Source organism: Rhodamnia argentea, chromosome 8 (assembly GCF_020921035.1).
Source record: "Rhodamnia argentea isolate NSW1041297 chromosome 8, ASM2092103v1, whole genome shotgun sequence".
Lineage (NCBI taxonomy): Eukaryota > Viridiplantae > Streptophyta > Magnoliopsida > Myrtales > Myrtaceae > Rhodamnia > Rhodamnia argentea.
In genome coordinates this window covers 27,380,709-27,399,601 of record NC_063157.1, presented here as the reverse complement: position 1 = coordinate 27,399,601, position 18,893 = coordinate 27,380,709, and the positions used below count along the sequence as shown (strand labels likewise).

At 43.8% G+C, this 18,893-nt stretch overlaps 4 protein-coding genes across 6 annotated transcripts; 3 read left to right on the top strand and 1 right to left on the bottom strand.

The window, feature by feature from the left end:
- Positions 1–297: 297 nt before the first annotated feature.
- Positions 298–3,740, top strand: LOC115738198 (probable E3 ubiquitin-protein ligase LOG2). 2 transcript variants are annotated; one of them, XM_030670743.2, is made up of 4 exons: positions 298–709; positions 1,041–1,489; positions 2,205–2,691; positions 3,379–3,740. In XM_030670743.2, exons 2-4 carry the CDS (start codon positions 1,062–1,064, stop codon positions 3,520–3,522), a joined length of 1,059 nt encoding a protein of 352 aa, XP_030526603.1. In that variant the 5' UTR covers positions 298–709; positions 1,041–1,061; the 3' UTR covers positions 3,523–3,740. The 2 variants fall into 2 exon arrangements, with proteins under 2 accessions (XP_030526603.1, XP_030526604.1); XM_030670744.2 differs by lacking the exon at positions 298–709 and adding an exon at positions 739–920.
- Positions 3,741–4,345: 605 nt separating this feature from the next.
- LOC115738196 (zinc finger CCCH domain-containing protein 24) lies at positions 4,346–10,739 on the top strand. 2 transcript variants are annotated; one of them, XM_030670740.2, is made up of 15 exons: positions 4,346–5,003; positions 5,717–5,809; positions 5,909–6,217; positions 6,332–6,404; positions 6,604–6,736; positions 6,812–6,965; positions 7,194–7,277; positions 7,491–7,613; positions 7,894–8,067; positions 8,160–8,294; positions 8,533–8,628; positions 8,898–9,230; positions 9,599–9,642; positions 9,741–9,983; positions 10,422–10,739. In XM_030670740.2, the coding sequence occupies exons 1-15, from the start codon at positions 4,437–4,439 to the stop codon at positions 10,447–10,449; spliced, it is 2,589 nt and encodes an 862-aa protein (XP_030526600.1). In that variant the 5' UTR covers positions 4,346–4,436; the 3' UTR covers positions 10,450–10,739. The 2 variants fall into 2 exon arrangements, with proteins under 2 accessions (XP_030526600.1, XP_030526601.1); XM_030670741.2 differs by lacking the exon at positions 10,422–10,739 and having other exon boundaries at positions 4,347–5,003; positions 9,741–10,324.
- A 2,208-nt stretch (positions 10,740–12,947) lies between these two features.
- LOC115738197 lies at positions 12,948–16,581 on the top strand. Its single transcript, XM_030670742.2, has 8 exons — positions 12,948–13,242; positions 13,746–14,246; positions 14,536–14,689; positions 15,047–15,341; positions 15,432–15,504; positions 15,587–15,677; positions 15,826–15,905; positions 16,082–16,581. The coding sequence occupies exons 1-8, from the start codon at positions 13,162–13,164 to the stop codon at positions 16,334–16,336; spliced, it is 1,530 nt and encodes a 509-aa protein (XP_030526602.1). The 5' UTR covers positions 12,948–13,161; the 3' UTR covers positions 16,337–16,581.
- An 871-nt stretch (positions 16,582–17,452) lies between these two features.
- On the bottom strand, positions 17,453–18,547 carry LOC115738199 (vegetative cell wall protein gp1-like). The gene has a single exon (XM_030670745.2). It carries the CDS (start codon positions 18,131–18,133, stop codon positions 17,624–17,626), a length of 510 nt encoding a protein of 169 aa, XP_030526605.1. The 5' UTR covers positions 18,134–18,547; the 3' UTR covers positions 17,453–17,623.
- Between the last annotated feature and the right edge of the window lie 346 nt (positions 18,548–18,893).

Here is an 18,893-nt window from a genome sequence, read left to right as displayed (position 1 = left end):
TCTTGATTGGCCGTTCGCATTGAGCTCGAGCGAAGATGTCCATAATCAAAGAGCTCGAATGGATTGCGAGAGTACCGAGGATGCGAGTTGAGTCGAGCTTGAATTTGGCACTGGATCGTCTTGACCCGACTCAGTTGCTCCTGGAGCGGACCATCACGCGCAGCCCAGTACCACAAAGCAAGCCCCACAAGAAACCGCGAGTGGGAGGGCCGTGGGCCGAAGCCCAGCAGGCAATGATCGGTGCGGACGAGCTGGCGTGGCAGGGAATGGAGGACAGTGCGGCCAGGCGGTTCATCGCTCCCGTTCTGTTGCAGCATCCAGCCGATTAGGAGGAATTGAGGAGGAAGAGGCAAAGGTGCCTTTTCTGTTTTTTTCTTGCAAGGTTCTGAGGAGGGTCCTCTCCCCTGTTGGGCGTGCGTTAAAAGATCATTGTTGATGGTTCTGGCGGCATTCTTTGGATTGTCTTCCATGGTGGCTGCCATATAAAAAATCCCACAAGAGAAAGAAGAAGCTGTACCACGATAGTACTTCATCAAGCCAGAGACTTTCCTCGACCCACTATCCCCATTGCCAATTCCTGTCCAACCAATCCCACTTTGTACCCTTCGTTGATTTTGAACATATTCCTTCCTTTCTCTCTGTTCTCTTTTCCTCTCTGCTTTCTGGATTTTGGGGGCACCTTGAACGGAAGCCATCCCTTCTTCCTAAGGTGAGAATTTTCTTCCCCAACTTTTCTTCTTTTTTTTCCTGAGTGGCCGGGTACGTGAGTCGTATGCATTGGAGGGTCGATCTTTGTTTATGGAAAGCAGAAATCGTCAGCGATCTCGTGCCTTCTTTTCCCGTGTTTGGATGGTTTCTGTTCTGGGTCGGGTTTCCTTTTCCATCAATTTTTAACCTTTGATGTCGACAGCCCTGTTGAGGTAATGAGTTTGATGTGTCGGCTGCCACGTCTTTGTTGTCTTTTCCATTTTCTTTCTTCTCCCCCCACCTCAAAGTTGAGGTTTTTCATGTTCTTCTGATTATTGGGGTCTCATTTCTAGGGGGACTTGGAAAAAAACAAAATGGGAAACATGGGGAGCAGCAGCTCTGGGCGCCGAAGGCGGCGGAGCCACCCACCTCCTCCTCAGCCGCCTCCCATGCCTCCTCCGCCTGATGGTGCCGGCAACCGGTACGTGTTCGCCGCCGCCACCCCGTATCCATCTCAGTACCCTAATCCGAATCCGCCGGGTTACTATCCGTACCATGGATACTATCCGCAGCAACCGGTGCCCGGTCCTTACGGACCACCGCCTTACCCGAACTGGGCCGGTGGGCAGTACCCATATGGGGCCGTTCCTGCTCCTGTTACCCCCTATGTCGAGCACCAGAAGGCAGTCACAATTAGGAATGATGTTAACATCAAGAAGGAGACGCTTCGCGTTGAACCAGATGAGGATGATCCGGGAAAGTATCTTATTTCTTTCACTTTCGATGCCACTGCTCCTGGAAGGTATGCTTAATCAGTCTTCTAAGATGTTGTCGTTGAGGTGAATATTGGTTGATGAAGCAAGGTCAGTTTGCTTGTTTAGGCCAATCTGAATTCTCAGCAGGAACATAGATCTGTATGGGTTGGTGGACCTGTCAAACTTGAATATGTTAAACATGGAATGTTGGTTGTTAAGTATTAGTTATTATAGGCTATGAAGTTACTCCAAACTTAAACTCTTCTTGTTCATTGGTATTTGCATCTGAAAACTGATTCAATGACCTGAGCAGCCTTTTTGTTTCCCCATCTTTGCTTCTACCAAAAGCGAACTTTCTTGGACCAACATAGTTCTCGCAAAGCCAGGAGACTGCAATTTAGGTTCCTAACTTGTTTTCTGCAGTGTCAATCTTGATTAGACTGTTTTTGTAGCTTGAAATTTATTCAGTTGCTGCATTACTATGATTTGCTTGAAGATGTCCATGAATCTCCTCTTTCAGCCTGAACGTAGCCACGGAATAATCATCTTCACTTGTGTTGGATACTGGATTTATCTGTGTTCACGAATTCCCAGCTAATTGTCATCCCATCAACTCTTTGTCCCTGACAACCGCCATTGTTATCTGCTCGGCTTGGATGGAAATGCGTATATTAAGCCATTGAGAAAGTAGACCAGCGTAAAGTATTGTGCTTTTATGGAGTTTGTCTTTTGTATCTTATGTATCTTTCTTATCTGCAACAGCATCACTCTCATCTTTTTCGCCAAGGAAACTGAAGGCTGTAACTTAATCGCGACAAGGGAGAGCCTACGCAAACCTGTCACAGTAGATTTTGAGCAAGGTCTAGGCCAGAAGTTTCGGCAACCTTCCAGGACTGGTGTTGACTCCTCGATGCTTGAGGAAATGGATGCAGGAAAAAATGGTGATGTCGAGATTTATCCTCTTGCGGTGAAGGCTGAAGCGTGCCCGTTGAGTGCTGCAGAGACGGATAGTAGTTCAGCTAGAAATTCTCAGATAACCCAAGCACTGATTGAGAAAGGGAAAGAAGAATACAAGGCGCGTGTGGTGAAACAGATTCTCTGGGTTAATGGGATGAGGTATGAGCTGCAGGAGATTTATGGTATTGGAAACGCGGTCGAGGGGGATTTCGATGGTAATGACTCTGGGAAGGAATGTGTCATTTGTTTGTCAGAACCACGGGATACGACGGTCCTCCCTTGCAGACACATGGTAAGATCTAGCTAGTACTTGTTCTGTGTGGATTAAAAGAGCATACTTAGGACTTATACTGTCGTTGGAGACTAGAGTCTGATTGCAATACTTAGCTTGGTCTCTTTAAACAAATGAAAATCTTCTTAGCAAACTGGTTTAGTCTTTGGTGCCTGATACCAGAGAGACTCGCAGAGCTTCCCAGAAACTGGTTAGATATTCGGATATTCCGGAATTGATTGATCCATGAGAAGAACGAAAGTGGAATATAAGAACCTGGCGTAGATGCCTTTGACAAGATTCAGTTTTTTATGAGTGGAATGAATCTTTAAACAAATTAAAATCTTCTTAGCAAACTGGTTTAGCCTTTAGTGCTTGATACCAGAGAGACTCGCAGAGCTTCCAAGAAACTGGTTAGATACTCGTATATTCCAGAATTGATTGATCCATGAGAAGAACAAAAATGAAATATAAGAATATGGCGTAGACGCCTTTGATGAGATTCAGTTTTTGATGAGCCGGATGAAACATAATAACATCTTGTGAACCTTGATGATCACGATGAGGCTGTCGAATTTGTTTCTTCCAGTTTGCATACGTCTAGTTGTCCTCTAAATTTGGTCTCTTTATAGATTCTGAAAAGCTAGACTGAAGACCATTTGCCTGCTTGCCAATTATGGTTGTTCTCCTTTTTTCCTTTTGGTGCAGTGTATGTGCAGCGGCTGTGCTAAGGTCCTCAGGTTCCGGACGACCAGGTGCCCAATTTGCCGGCAACCGGTAGAGCGGCTACTGGAAATTAAGGTGAACAATGGCAGCGACGACTCTGAAGAGTCCACGACTAAAGCAACGTAAATTATCTTCACATTGTACTGTTTTATATTCCCTGTCCACCTCAATTGTACATTCGGCAAGATCTCGCCTGGAGACGGCTTCGCCACTGCTTGCACTCCAGCTCGGCTCTTGGTTGCTCGTGTCGAATAACTGCTCGCGGATTTAACGCCAAAAGGGATTCGTTATGGACAATTTGTTTGATGGAAGATCGGGTTTGTAATGGAAATCGATTTGGACTTGAAAGCCATCTTGAATCTGCTTCTGCATGGTTTAGATTTCTCATGACAAGTTTGGTCTTTGGAATGTCAGCTTCTTCGACACACGCAACGAGACGACAACAGAATAGAAAATGGCAATTTCAAGGGATCAACATAGAAATCCACGATCCTTTAAATCTCTCATAAATTCTAAATTTCAACCAAATCTTTCCCATCCTAAAACAATTTAAATTTGTTACCTAAAGCGATCCACATTATACTTTCTGTGATTTAGCTAGTCAGTTGCTAAACAAATTTGTGATGGTTGCTACAATGCGACGGGTGGATTCTCGACCTAGAATCGAGATTCGATACAAATTGAATCAATCATTTCTAGAACGCTCGCTTTTGGTCAAGTTCTTGATTATTGGAAATCGGCCCATGTTTTGCTTTGTGTGAAAAATCAAATTTTTATAATGTGATGTAAAACCATTTCACTGCAAAATCGATTTATTCTCATTCTTGCATTTTGCATTCCAGTTCTCCAATTTCATTTGATTGTTTTTTTTTTAATCAAAACATCACATAAAAATAATGGTCGGGTCGGGTCGGGTGCGTCCAGGTCCATATGACTAATGGTCTCGGTCCTGGGATACGTAGGTTCGCATCCATCGAGCTGCGGCCCGATACCAGAGCCTTCGCAGCCTCTCGGAGCGAAGGCAAAACTCCAACGCTCCCATGGCGGCATCTCCCATCGACGAAATGGCGACGCCCAAACCCCTGAACCCCACCGACGGCGAAAACCCCCCGCTAACACTCAACGGCCACGATTCCACCCCTCAACCCGACCTCCGATCACCGTCGGATCCTCATTCCGCCGCTGCAGCCGGAGCGGCCGATGACGACGATGCAGTTTCGGGCCAAAAACGCAAGAGAGAGTCCGAAGGCGATGGCTCCGATCACCCATCGCCTCACCTTCTGTGGAAAACCAGCCTCTGCTCCTACTTCAGGCGCGACTCCGGGTCCTGCAGCCATGGCGCCGCGTGCAGGTACGCGCACGGCGAGGAGGAGCTGAGGCTGCGGCCCGACAAGACGTGGGACCCCACTTCGGAGAGGGCGAAGAAGGCGTTGAGAGCAGCGGACGGGGGCAAGCGTGGCGACGCTTCGGAGAGCGCGAAGGAGGATGTGCTGATGACGGAGATGATGGTCGATGACGACGGTGGTGATGGTAAGTTGAGTAAGTGCATAGTGCATTTGCCCAGGAAGTGGAGTTCCGATCACTTGAGGAAGTTTCTCGATGAGCAGGTGAGAGAAAATTAGTCGGTTTGGTTCTTTTATTTTGCTCGCAGTGGGATTTGGTCTTTGGTTTCTCATACAGTTTCAAAGTGCTTTTTTGTTAGTATGGTTACTTCTAAACTGATTGTAACACCCTCTGGTTCTGGAGTGTATGCGCTGCAGCGCTGGTATAGTTCAACTACTGCGGCGACAGAAAGGAAGAATGTCTTGCAGAATTTACTTGGTGAAAATGAGAATCTGCTTTTTCTGATAGTAGTCTCTCTTAGATAATGGTGTGCGTTGGATTAATTGGGGCCCATTAGAACTGGTTCATTGAGAACTGCGAATGGGCTGCATCATAAGGAAGAACGAATTTAGTATTCCTCACTTTCCAAGAGGATGAACCTAGCCCGGATACGGCGCTAAAAATGTATTTTCCTGCAAAAAGCATCATTCTGGTTCTTCTGGTGGCTTTTCCTGTTTTAAATTTTCAGACTTCTTTTGTCTGATTCTGGGAATTTAGATTGTTTTAGCCGTGCATCTGGAGGGTACAGGCATTCTATTGTTGGTTTTGACTCTGCTTATGTCAGTCTTCTTTTACTTCCTTATTCCTCTGCATCTGCTTGTTTCACTTATGGGCTTTCTAATCGGTATTGCTATTTTCAGTATTTCTTTTCTTTCTGAAAACATAGGTACATCTATTGTGGTCGGACTGTGCATGATGGAACTGATTCTTTTGTTAGGGAATCATTCATAAATCTGCCAAGAAAAAGAAAGGCATGGTTGTTGGTTTTGTTACTTTTGAAGATGCCGAGCAATTGAAAAGTGCAATTGAGGTATCTCCAGCTTTCTTGCAGAAGGAATTGGTGTCTTTGTTCAAATTTGATTGTCTTTTTCTGTGAATAGATTAGTAACCCTGAAGCAAGTTGTACCAGGGCCTTGAAGGAAAATCTATTGGCAGCAAGAATATAAAAATCGCAGATGTTATGCCACGATCATTTGAGAACAAAGCAAAACAAGGAGTTGCGGTGCCCCAAAGAGAATCTCTTAATGATGAAGTGGAGGAGAATGCTGTCTCAGATGGATCAAGGAATGACTGCTCTAACACCAATACTCCAGCACTTGGTGGTTCATCTGCGAGGGCAAGAAGTGCTCGTGACGTTGTGACTCCCCTTGCCCATATGTCTTATGTTGATCAGTTGGTACACAAAGTAAACGCTCTAATGCAAATGCTGAAAAAACTGGTTCGTTTCATGTCTATGCCTATGCTTTCTTTCCCTTGTTATTGTATGCATTTTGTGTTGCCCAAAGTACTCATTTTCTGCATGTGAAATAAAATTTATATCTATCTTTGTCAGACCAGAAATGCACGCAAAGCTTGTCCTAGTGGCATTTCACTTCCAGATTGGATTCTCAAGTCGAAAGAAAGAGGTGCTTGTCTTGCTTTACTAAATGATTGCACTACATCATCAACATAGAAGCTAACTTTGATGCTTGGGGAATTGTACATTTAAACTGCCGAGTAAAATTTATAGACTGAACCTGTCTACTCTATTGTTCGCTCTTGTCTTGCTACAGAGGAAGAGGAGGGAAGAGTGAATATGATTACGGAGCTCTTCTTCTTTTGCAGGTGGTCTTCCATGTGAACTAGAAGGTATAATGGAATCCCCCCTTACTGATGGATACCGCAATAAGTGTGAGTTTTCGGTTGGATATTCCCTTCAAGGGAAACCGACTGTAGGTTTCATGCTTGGAAACTACAGGTAATTTTGCTTGGTTTCACGATTGTAGGCATTTATTGCAACTGATACACATTCTGAAAATGGAAATCATTCCAGGGAAGGGGTGACTGCAGTTGAAGAGCCAATTGACTGCCCAAATGTGTCTAGAATTGCATGCAAGTATGCTTCGATCTTTCAGGAGTTTCTGCAATGCTCAGGCTTACCAATTTGGAATAGATTCAACAATACTGGGTTCTGGCGTCAATTGACGGTATGGTCTACTGATTTTGGTATATTGAGTATTAGAAGACTGTTGTTCGTGCTTGATGAAGAAAATCATGTGTTTAATCATTTGATATTCACAATCACAGGCATTTAGATGAATTGAGTTGACTTTACCATTGTTGCAGTTGTGTTGCTTCTCTGAAGAAATTGTTGTGGACTGTTTGATCTCACGTGGCATTAGCTTAATTATATCTGCTGTGATCCCTCCTTTCAGGTTCGAGAAGGAAGGACAAACAGGAAAAGCGGTGATTCTGAAAATAGGGAGAGTAGCATAGCAGAAGTCATGCTTATTCTTCAGGTTTGGCAATTAATGTAGCTGAACTGAAAATTTTGGTTGTCATTGTTTATTAGTGTCCATGGAAAAAGGCATGATTCGACTTCTCTCGCAGTCCCAACATTTGTTATCCTCATTTGCTGTGACAATAGTCTGGACTGGATACAGTGCCCATCATTTTATATGCCAGTGTTTTAGCTCATGCTTCCTTTGTCCCCTCTTCGCATGAATATGTAGGTTTGTTCAGTGGGCCTTGATAATGCCATTGTCAGCAGTGAATTTGAGAGGCTGGTTCAAGCATTTGTGGCTGGAGCTGCAGAAAGTATACCCTCGATGCCACTAACAGCTGTGGTTGTTCAGGTCAGATTCATTAGTTCATGGTTTTCTCTTGAAACTAGATGAGATCAGATGTCATCTAGTCATTTGGTCTCAGGAACCATTCAAAATTTAGTTTAGCTTCTTCCTCTGCTTTCTCGTTAGTTGAATTTCATTTGTCAGATGCCAGAATTTCTAGGCATGTTCAATATTTTCTGCAAAAGAGTGCAGAATACAGCATGGTAGATAATAATTGGTAAAATTCTTGGATAGTTTTAGCAACGGCACAAATTCTCTCTTAGTATGTGAAGGATGTTATATGCAGGATCACCAAGGAATATCGAATGCAGCACCAGCCAATGCTCCACTTCGCTTGCTACCCATTCCTCAGCCAAATAATGGTGTTTCAGCAGAGTTGACAAAGGATGGTAAAGAAGCAAGGATTCATGATTACATAAGCAATCTCCAGTTTTGTATATCACCAACAGCTTTCTTCCAGGTAAGAACTCAGATCTACCTTCCTATCTGAAACTGCTGAATAAGGTGTTTTTCCAGTTATCCCATTTTTCCTTGATGTGTGCTGTTCTGCAGGTTAACACCCTTGCCGCAGAGAAGCTTTATTCACTTGCTGGTGATTGGGCTGGTCTAGATCAGGATACTCTGCTCTTTGATGTATGCTGTGGTACTGGGACAATTGGTCTCACTTTGGCACATCGTGTTGGTATGGTAAATATCCAATCCTTTTCTTAATGTTGCTCTTAGTAATGAATATGGGGGGAATAAGACGAAACATCCTTGTTTTTATGCCGTATGGTTTTCCCTTTTTAATGTCATTGGAGAATAACTTTTAAAGGCTTAACTAGTTGAGTATTTCTTGACCATGTTTAGCAATTTTGAGTAACATATGGTGAAGTTGACATTTCACTCCAGCGATTGAGCCTTGTGTTCCCTTCATATCATACAGGTGATAGGCATTGAAATGAATGCTTCTGCCGTTTCGGATGCTCAAAGAAATGCAGAGATTAATGGCATAAGAAACTGTAAATTTGTCTGTGCAAAGGTTAGGCATGTAACTTGTTCCTTCCATTTCTTGGTCTTTTATAGTTTCTATGTTGTTCTAGAGGTCCCTGACAGGAGCAATGGCACATGAAGCTTTTCATGGTCACTACAGAACTACTGTGAACTATTCGTTTCACTGGGTAGTGGTTGCTATTAACTAAAAACTGTGATTGTTGTGGTCCTACCATTTACTAAGTAATCAATTTGTCCTAGTTCACAACCAGGTACTTACCGTGAATTCTCTCTTTCTTTTACTTCTTTATTATTCAGGCTGAGGATGTCATGGGATCTCTTTTGAAGGAGTACCTGCATGCTATAACACAGAATCTTGATGAGGTTGCAAGTGCATCACAAAGTCACGAAGAACCTATTTCCGCTGAAAGTGAAGGTGCTGTCGCAGATAAGATGCTGGAAACTGAAAATGGTTCAAATAATTGTCCTGAAATCAACCAGGAGGCATCTGGTTCTCCAGGAATTAAGGAACAAGTATCGGAATGCCTAGAAGAAAAGAGTTCCACATCAGGATTGGGACGTACTCCGGCACAGCAATTTAAGAAAGTTGTTGCTATTGTTGATCCTCCACGTATGGGGCTCCATCCAACTGTGAGTAATTTACGAACTATAAAGTCGTACCTCATTTCAATCATCTGGGATGTGAAGATTGACTGCTGAACTGTTATACCAGATCTTCCATGTTTGCTAATGCTGTCCTATACATTCTAAAGTCGTACCTCGATATGAAGTAATGGAAGAATATGCTTCGGCTGGGATTTCTGCCTTACATATTTCATTAAGCACCCTCAGTTAATTGGAGTAGGCACATGTTGTGGTAGATCTTTCTTGTATATAACCATTAATTAAGAATATTCTGGAGACACCTAAAAGTTGATTCTTTGAGATTTTTGCATCCTCGATTGTTTATGTTCTAATAGGATTGCTTGCTTCGTCCTTCCGTATTTTTGGTACTGCAGGTCATCAAAGTTCTGAGAACTCATCCACATCTCCGAAAGCTTGTGTGAGTCCCATGCAAAGAACTTTTATCATCGCCAAATTCATTTGATTTCTCTTACTGAACCGAATTCTGAGGTTTTTATCTGCCTTGCTTGTATGTAGATATATCTCCTGCAATCCTGAAACCTTAGTGGCAAATGCTATTGAGCTCTGCACACCAAGTCCTGAGAATAATGAGAAAGGGAAAAAAGATAGCCGGGCTTGGCGAAACATGAGCAGTGCCGGCCTCGCACGGCACAGGGTAAAGTCTATGCCTAACTCAGAGCCTTTCCATCCCGTAAAAGCCATGGCTGTCGATCTTTTCCCTCATACTCCACACTGTGAACTGGTGATGCTTCTGGAGAGGTAAGGAATTGCCCTCTCCATATACATGTGTCATGGCTTAATAGGCTTCACAAGGTGCTTCTGATTGGCGGGTGTTTACGTGACATTAATCACATAGGATTGCTCTAACAAAGAGGGCTTTACTTCCCACCATCGTCCCTCCCCTTCAGAAAGAGAGTTGGTCTTAGGTTATTCCTCCTTTTTCCCTTCAATTTTCTCTTGATTTGCAACTGATTAGATTTTACGTCTTAAATTTTGTGATTCTTTTAAGATAATTGAGGTGCATCTCTTTGCATGCGTGTGACTGATAGACCTGTGTAACGTGCTAGTAGATTTTAAAAGTTTTATTTTTGTTTGGTTGATCTGGCAATGCTGGTGCGAGAATCAGTTTATTTTACAACGTGCATGGCTAGATATTGACATGGCCATCAAATATCATCGGAGCCATATATTGTGCAGGATCCGCCATCACTACGGTTGTGATTGATTTAAGTCCAACCGAGCTGGATCTAAACAAGTGATTAACTTGTAGTGGGTGACTGGAATTTTGCTTTAACCTTTGACAGTCCCAGGTTTCTCTAAGATGTATGAAGTTACCAACACTAGGCATCGTTGACACAAGCGACTGTGTTCTTTGATTTAAGGAGCTTCAGAGGGGTGTGATGATGGATCTGTAAGGTCTCGGGGTCTTTAGCGTATCAAATGTTGGTGCTGTTCTATGTCGATGAGCTACCCCTAATTTGGCGGCTTTTGACTAATCCATCACCACGTTCTTTCAAGTTAGGTAACACTACAAATATCACATTGTTGTGGAAGGTGCAACGTTCTGTCCTGTGTGATATTTGTGGTCAAGAGTAGGCTTGTCTCTCCATAAAAATCTCTTTGTGCCTACCTTGCCACCCCCAGAACTGTTCAAAAATTCAAAACCAGAATCACAAAGCTGGACCTGTTAAAAGTCTCCCAGATTCATCAGATATGCCTTTTTTCTCTTCTTAAGTCATATTGGTTCTTTAGCTCTTCTCTTCTGCCTACCTTACCCTCCATATCTTACACGGTGTATAATGGTGCGTGGCCACCCCGCTGGGAGACATGGAGCAGGCAGAGTCAATCTTTTGAAAGGGAAAATTACTCACATGGTTCTAAATCTATTATAATTATGTTAATTCAGTTCTATTTTTTTTTTTTATCAATTGAGTATTAAAATTTTTGCATTTTTTCAAATTCAATTCATTTGATCGGGCTGATGTTGATAATTTAAAGAATAATTTAATATTTCTTATTTTTTTATTTTTTATTTTTTTTTCCTTCCCACTATGGCCGGATAGAGTCGTCGGAACTCGCTAGCCAGTGGATGAGGCAATGGCCACCTTCGCCCACGAGACCCTAGTGAGGATGCCCTCGCCCAATGGCCGGCGAGCTCTGGTGATCCCACAGCTCGTTGGTCACAGTGGAAAGGAAAAAAGGAAGAAGAAAAATAAAATAAAATAATATTAATTAAAAAACTTTCACGTTAGCATCAATGGTCAAACGAACTGAATTGATGCAATTGTAAAAGATTTAGAGTTCAATTGATAAAAAATAAAATAAAATCAAGATTAAATTGATATAATTGTAATAGGTTGAATATTTTCTTGTTAATTTTCTCACTTTTGAAGTCAGGTTTCGAATTGGGCCATGTGGTGTGGTACCATTTGCCCGAGTGTTAAATGGTTCTAGGCGCATACATGGTGACCATTTAACATCATGTCGACACGGTTCATCAAGTGGCTGGGAATTCTACGCCCCACTTGACGAGGCGGGATTATCTTTTTGTGGAGACATGATTAAAAGTTGGTCATCTTTATTCCGTTCAATCATTGACTTCCCCGCCTACCACTACAGGAGGAGCACAACATTCTCCTCTCCATTGTGACACTAATCCTACTCAGGGATTACCTTAAACTTAAGACTAATATAGCAATCTCTCTCTCTCTCTCTCTCTCTCTCTCTCGCATATAATTATCGACACTGATGTTTGCTATTAGAGCAAGTATGGCTGTTCAGTCCGGTCAAAAGAAATTGTGAAGGCGCGTCATTAGACGATGTAATTACTTTTTTCGCGATAGGCTTTGGGTATTTCATGTGAAGTTCGTCGTTAACGAAACTTAAATTGTGCTAGGAGTAACGTCGAGTGTTCTTGCCTTTCTATTGATTCGATATCGTGCTATACGATTACACGACTCGTTACAAAATGATGAGGAGATCCTCGATTCTTTGCAAAATAGTTGGGACGATGTCAAGACTTGACTGCAATTGGTAACAATGTGACGGGAACTCCCTCCATTGAAGGCCGCCGCCTGCTCTTTAGGAAGCAGCCACCTTGCTAATAAGCAAAGAACGAAGTCTGTGGGCTGATCTTGCCAATTCTTTGAATTTTAAAATCGACCTATCGTCCCTAAAAAAAAAAAAAAAAATTAGTGGTATATTGTGACAAACAAATTATAACATAGTGGGAAGACTTAAAAAGATTTACGGAAGATCTCGACCCCTCCAACTTTTTGTCAATGTGGACTAATAATACTAAGGTGAATGGATCCTCCAATCATAACCCCTTTTTCCGAAGCTGAACTATAATTTCGAAATGTGGTGAGAACCAATCCTCCGAGTTAATATTACTTTGCATGGAAGATGCTCGGACTTTCTTTCACGTTTTTTATCAATAGATCAAACAAGATGATGGGATAAATCGAACCAATTTGGAGCGCCGATGTAAAGAAATTACTTGCACCAAACCGTTCTATCTATTTCCGATCTCTCGCTAACCATCAAATTGTGGTTCGTTCTCGACACGAAAACGGTTTTATTCTCTCTTTCGATTTGGAGGATGTATTGGTATGGTCGTAGCTCCGAAACGTACTCATTTCTAAAATTGCTACGAAGTCCACGCGCACTGAGACTGAGGCTGCGGTGGCACATCTCTCTCTCTCTCTCTCTCTGGGTAGGCCAGTCTCTCCACTCCACTCCACCACCTTTTGCCATAAATTGCGACCCTTCACTTACAAGGCATCGCATTTACATCCTCTGCTCCTCCTCCTCCTCCTCCTCCTTCCCCCGTCTTTCCATTACTCCTCCCTCCTTTTCCTGCTTTACCCTTTTCCTCTCTCTCTCTCTCTTCTTGTTTGATCGGAGCTACGCTGAGGGGAGCTTGGGACGCATAACGATGGAAGCTCCTGACAAGGCCGCAGAGAAAGCAGAGGCCGATTCTGTTTCGCGTGAAGCGACTGTTGTTCTGCCGCCGACGGTAATAAGCCCATCTTCTTCTTCTTCCTTTTCAAACGAACGTACGAAGCTCCCCGCAGAATCAACTATTATCATCACTGAGTTTAGATAGGCCTGCTTTTACATGTGAATCCACTGACCCATTTGTGGTAATCTAGTGGATCAGGCTTTGGCTGGCGTTAGAGATCATAATCGTCAACTTGCTTGCTTGTTCTGCTTAATTTTAAGATCAAGGTTTTGTCAGTGAATGGTTCTTGCTCGGTTGAAATAGTTATTAGCCTCGACCCCAGAAGTTGCTGCTTATTATGATACCAAAGATTTTTGGATTGTGTTTTACGATATGTGGGCCAGAAGATATCAATTAGATTATTGTGTCTGGGTAGACTAAAGCTGCTTTTTCTTAGATTGATGTGCTAAATATCTCGAGCAGTCAAAGATATGCCGCCTAGCACAGTTTGAACAGATGATGTTGTTGCCCATCGCTTTGTTCGTTGCTTGTGTATAATGTCGCCTTCATTCTTTTAGGTCGATAATGCCGTGAGAGTAACTGAACAAGCCCCACAAGTTCGTCACTGGAGGCGACCAAACCTCTTCCTCGACATACCCCCGCGAAAGGAGGTATCTTCTCGAGATGCCCTTGGGATAGCAATGCCGATAACGCCGAGCCCCACGCCCAAGAGAGTGAATTTCCTCTTGACACCGAATTCTGGTCCTAGCAAAGCAAGAGTTAATGAATCACCGGGTTCTTCTTCGTCCAGAAGCAGATCGCCTTTCAAGAGTCTTTTACCAAGATTAAGCTTCTTGTATCGGAGTCCCTCCGGTGATGTTGAGAAAGCAGCCAACACGGTAGAAGGAGGGTCGCCAAAAGTTTCGCAAGAAAAGGCTTCGATCTCGAGGTCGTTGTCCCTTACGAAGATATTCACTCCACGAATGAGGAGAACTTCGTCCCTGCCAGTTACTCCAGTCACTAATTCAAATCAAGAATCTACGCAAGATCAAATGGCCTGTGGTGCTCCACATCCAAATGTAAGCCTCATACAAGCTACCGACCATTTACTGATCTAGTAGTGCGTTGTTGCAACTCTTGAAAATGGTATTCCTTGGACTGATCAATGAACTTACAATCATCAATTTTGTACGACGACACTTGCCGGGCCAGAGGTTCCTAAACTCTTTCATCAACAGGAAGTTAAACTTAAAGATGTGGTACATCTTATGTTTTTCAGCCTTCGCCAAGTATATTGATCTTAAATCATACCGATTCGAAGAAAGTTCATTTTTAACTGCATGCTGATGTTGGAATATCCTATTGCAGAGAAAAGGATCGCAGAAACAGATATCTCGATCTCTCTCAGTCCCTCTCAACAAAGAAAGAAGCATTGGAAGGATGGATTCTTTCTTCCGCGTAATACCTTCCACTCCTCGTGTAATAGAAGGACATGCTGCATCCAATATGTCAAGCAATCCTGGTATTCTTCTTCTCAATATATTCATTTCCAGAACTCCATGGGCAGTAAACTGCTTGAGTTTACTATTAGATCGATCTTGTGTTTTCTTTATGATATTGACTAAATTTTTGAACTTGTATCATGTATTACTACCAAATTTACAGTGCTCTGGAGTCGATCGGCTTCAGAAAAGGAGCTTTTTAGTTTCTAGTCACTTCATCTTTTAGATTTTCACTTTTGCAGATATGTTCTCTTCCTATGAAACAACAAAGATGTTTCTTCTTTTTCCGCATAGAAAGTAAAAGTTACTACTTTGGCTGTTAATACGGAACTTCTGATGGTGCTTATCAATTTTTTAACCCGAGACTCTTAACTCAGAAAATGATGCTGATGGCGAAGACATACCGGAGGAAGAGGCCGTCTGTAGAATTTGTCTGGTCGAGTTATGTGAAGGAGGTGAGACCCTTAAGATGGAATGCAGCTGCAAAGGTGAAATGGCTCTCGCTCACAAAGAATGCGCCATCAAATGGTTTAGCATCAAAGGTAACAAAACCTGCGATGTGTGCAAAAAAGAAGTTCAGAATCTGCCGGTCACCCTGCTACGTATTCAAAGTTCCCGAACTTGGAATACCGGAGCAAGTGGAGTTCAGCCGTTGGATCTCAATGGATACCAGTTAGTACTTCGTGTGACTTTTTCCTTAGAGATGTAACCTTGGTCCGTGGAATAGTCGACATTACGATTCATTGAGTTCTATCTTATCAGGATGTGGCAGGAAGTTCCCGTGCTCATCATCGTCAGCATGCTTGCCTACTTTTGTTTCCTTGAGCAGCTATTGGTAAGATTATTAGCTTACATGAAACCATCACCTACTTGCGGGAATCTCATATTAGTGTCGGCTTTTCCCCCCGTTCATGTAGGTTGGAAAAATGGGTACCGGTGCAATTGCGATATCGCTGCCATTTTCCTGTGTCTTGGGTCTTCTGGCATCCATGACTTCGTCGACTATGGGTAAGTCGGCAAAGATACGTGACAGGCATGTGTCGACAGTCGATTCTCTTGCCGAAAGATTTCCTCGAATCTGTGTTTGATTTCATGACCGTGTTCAGATCGTAGTCAAGGATTTCCTGACCGAAATCTCTTTGATCTCTGCATTTAGTGAGAAGCAGATATGTTTGGATTTATGCATCGGTACAGTTCGCCCTGGTGGTTCTCTTTGCTCACGTTTTTTACTCCTTGGTAAGAGGATCCTACTTAATCTGGGGTTTTGCTTATGCCTATCTTTGACTTTTGCTTTTGTCATTTGAGCTTTGAAGTGGACATGAAGGAACAGCTTTTCCTCGTTACTCTTGACTCCGCATGTCATATAATCTGAGTTTATCATCAATATGCTTCTCATATCTTGCGTCTTGCAGATTCGGCTGCAAGCAGTCTTAGCGGTCCTCTTTGCGACGTTTGCCGGTTTTGGGATCGCGATGAGCGTGAGCTCCATCGTCGTGGAGTTCCTGAGGTGGAGAAGAAGACGGGACGCTCCGTCGGTGCAGTCGCACGTTCCGCAACCGATTGCTCGGCCTGGTCGATACCCCAGGACCATGATTCCGCCGCTGTTAGGCCCTCTTTACAGCCATCATACCGAATTAAACAGTCCGGGGACACATCAATGGAGTTGAAGCGACAAGTAACAACCGATGCAGCAAAAGATTACGCCGACTCCGAGTCAGATTCTCCCCGCAACCTTTGTCGCATGCGCGACACGGAATCATTTCGTTTCCCGAACGATGCACGCCGTGCACGATTCACACATGCAAATGCAGAATCAAGAATGCGTTCGTCTCTGTTGCTGGCAGCAAAGCTTCTGCAGCTTCCCATGAGAGGACTAATCGCAATTGTCTGCAGATTTGTTTGGGTGGATTGGTTCTCCTCCTCCAGGCCGCGATAGGGCCATTTTTTTTTTTTTTTTTTTTTGGGTGATTGTTGGAACGGAATGGTTTTGTCTGAAGAACCAGAGATATATAGAAACGTCAAAGACCGAGTTTTTCTTTTTCCAAGTAGCATAACTCCGTTAGTAGGCGTACTAGAGGACGATGGCTGGCAGCAGGGTCTTTGAAAATCATTGTCTTCGCTGTTTTTTTTTTTTTTTTTTGGGCGTCATATAATCCTTGAACTTCTCTTCGTTTATATCAAAATAAATAATTTAAAAAATATTTTATAGAAATATAACATTTCATTATTCACAAGAATATTTAATTATTATTAATAATGAAAATAATTTCAATCGATCAATTATTTCAACGGTTACGAGCGATCATTTCTAAAAATAAAATGTCTCTCAAATCGTTCATTTTTTTTTTTTTTTTGCGAAACAATAAAATCCTTGGTCTTTCGGTCCACCAAATGCTTGGACCGAAATGCAGATACGGCAACCAAATGGCGGCATGCGCCTTTTTTTTTTTTTAGGGCCATTTGGTCTTTGATTTTCCTAAAGCTTATTAAGCTTATCAAAATCATCATCAAAATCAACAGCGAGATATACATTTTTAGCGTAAAAACATCATTAAAAAAAAAGAATACAATGCATGACTAAGATCACCATCATCAAGAAATCGCTGCAAATGCCGTTGACGATGGCCGGGAAGTGCGTTGACCCCGCGTCGCATGTCGTACAAACAATTTGCCATTTCTTTCGGAGAGGAGTTTGAATCGAGATCGCTATAAATTTGTCAGGGTTCGGCATGCGCATTATGATGCTCTCCACTCCAATGGCGGGCAGCACAGTAGCTCAAGGGTAATCCTCTAAACAGTATTCTTATTGCAACTCGATCCACGGTCACGAATCAATCAAATATCAATCCCAATCCCAATCCCAATCCCAATCCCAAACGATAATCATATGGCGATCGAACAAATCAGAAATCACAATCAATCAAATTATACCTAATATGCCCCCGCAGACTTCTCTAGAGGATCTCCCTCCGAGCCGCGCAGCTGTACTGCGACCGCCTTATGTTGTCCTTCCTCCTCTTGTACACCATCCCTCCCAGCAGCACCAGCCCCGCGAACACCACCGCCGCCGCCACGATCCCCGCCTTCTTCGTGCTGCTCAGCCCCCCGCCCGACGATCCGCCGCCTCCCACGTCCTCGTCCGCTACGGCCACCCCCGCGCGGCTCGTGCCGGTGGAGTTGCTGCTCGGGGACGGAGCCGGCGACGGCGGCGCGGGGGCCGGAGAGGGAGAGGGAGCGGGAGGCGAGCCCGACGGGGGAGGTGACGGCGGGGACGAAACGGAGCCGGCCGGGGAGATCGCCGGGTGGTTCTCGGGAGCTCCGGCGTCCGGAGGAGGGGAAGCCGGAGAAGGGGCGTCGGGGGGGAGCTGGGGGGAAAGGGTCGGCGGGATCTGAGGCGGATCTGCTGAGAGCGCGAGGGGGAGGAGGACGAGGGCGAGGAGGGTGCCCAGACAGAGCTTCGCCATGGGAGGCGACGGCAAAACTGAAGGATTGGCGAGCTCGACGACGAGCGAAGCGGTGGGATCTTCGCAGTGGGAGACCGAAATGTGACCACGCAGACCTCGGAGAATTAAAAAATGAGGAGCAGAGAACGCAGATCTGAGGAAGCGGAAGCGAAGCAGCAGGGAGAGAGTGTTATTTGAAAGCCAGGCGACTTCCAGCGACGAGATTATATATAGGTGGGGGGCCGAAGGGGACGAGGTTCAATGAGGACGCGACACGTAGCGATCGCAGACAGTTTAAGATGGGGGCGGTCCACTTGATCCGAGCAACGGGGGCCGATCTGAATCTGGCAACTTAAATTTAAAATTTAACTGGACCGAACTGATGTGGATCAGGTACGTCATTACTCGTTTTGTACGATCCGACGGTTGTGATTGTATCGAATCGATGGAGACGAATTTAGGCCATTAGCCCCTGGAATTAAAGTGCGGTTTGGTCCGTCAAATAAAACATATGCCAATTACCAACGGAAATTCTTCAAAAAGTTAATCGTACAACTTGTTGCGATTAGTGCCTATATCGGAATTGGCACGCTGGGGGAGAAAGTGAGGGAGTTAGAACTTTGTAATGAAGATGTGGGCCAGAGAACGAGACTGCCGGGCTAACCGGTCGAGCTTGTTATCGACCTTGAATTCATTGTCCAGACCTGTTCCGTATGCTAAAATAAGATAGAGATAAGTGCTATAGAAGTCCTAAAACTTATCGTAAATGTGTAATTTAATC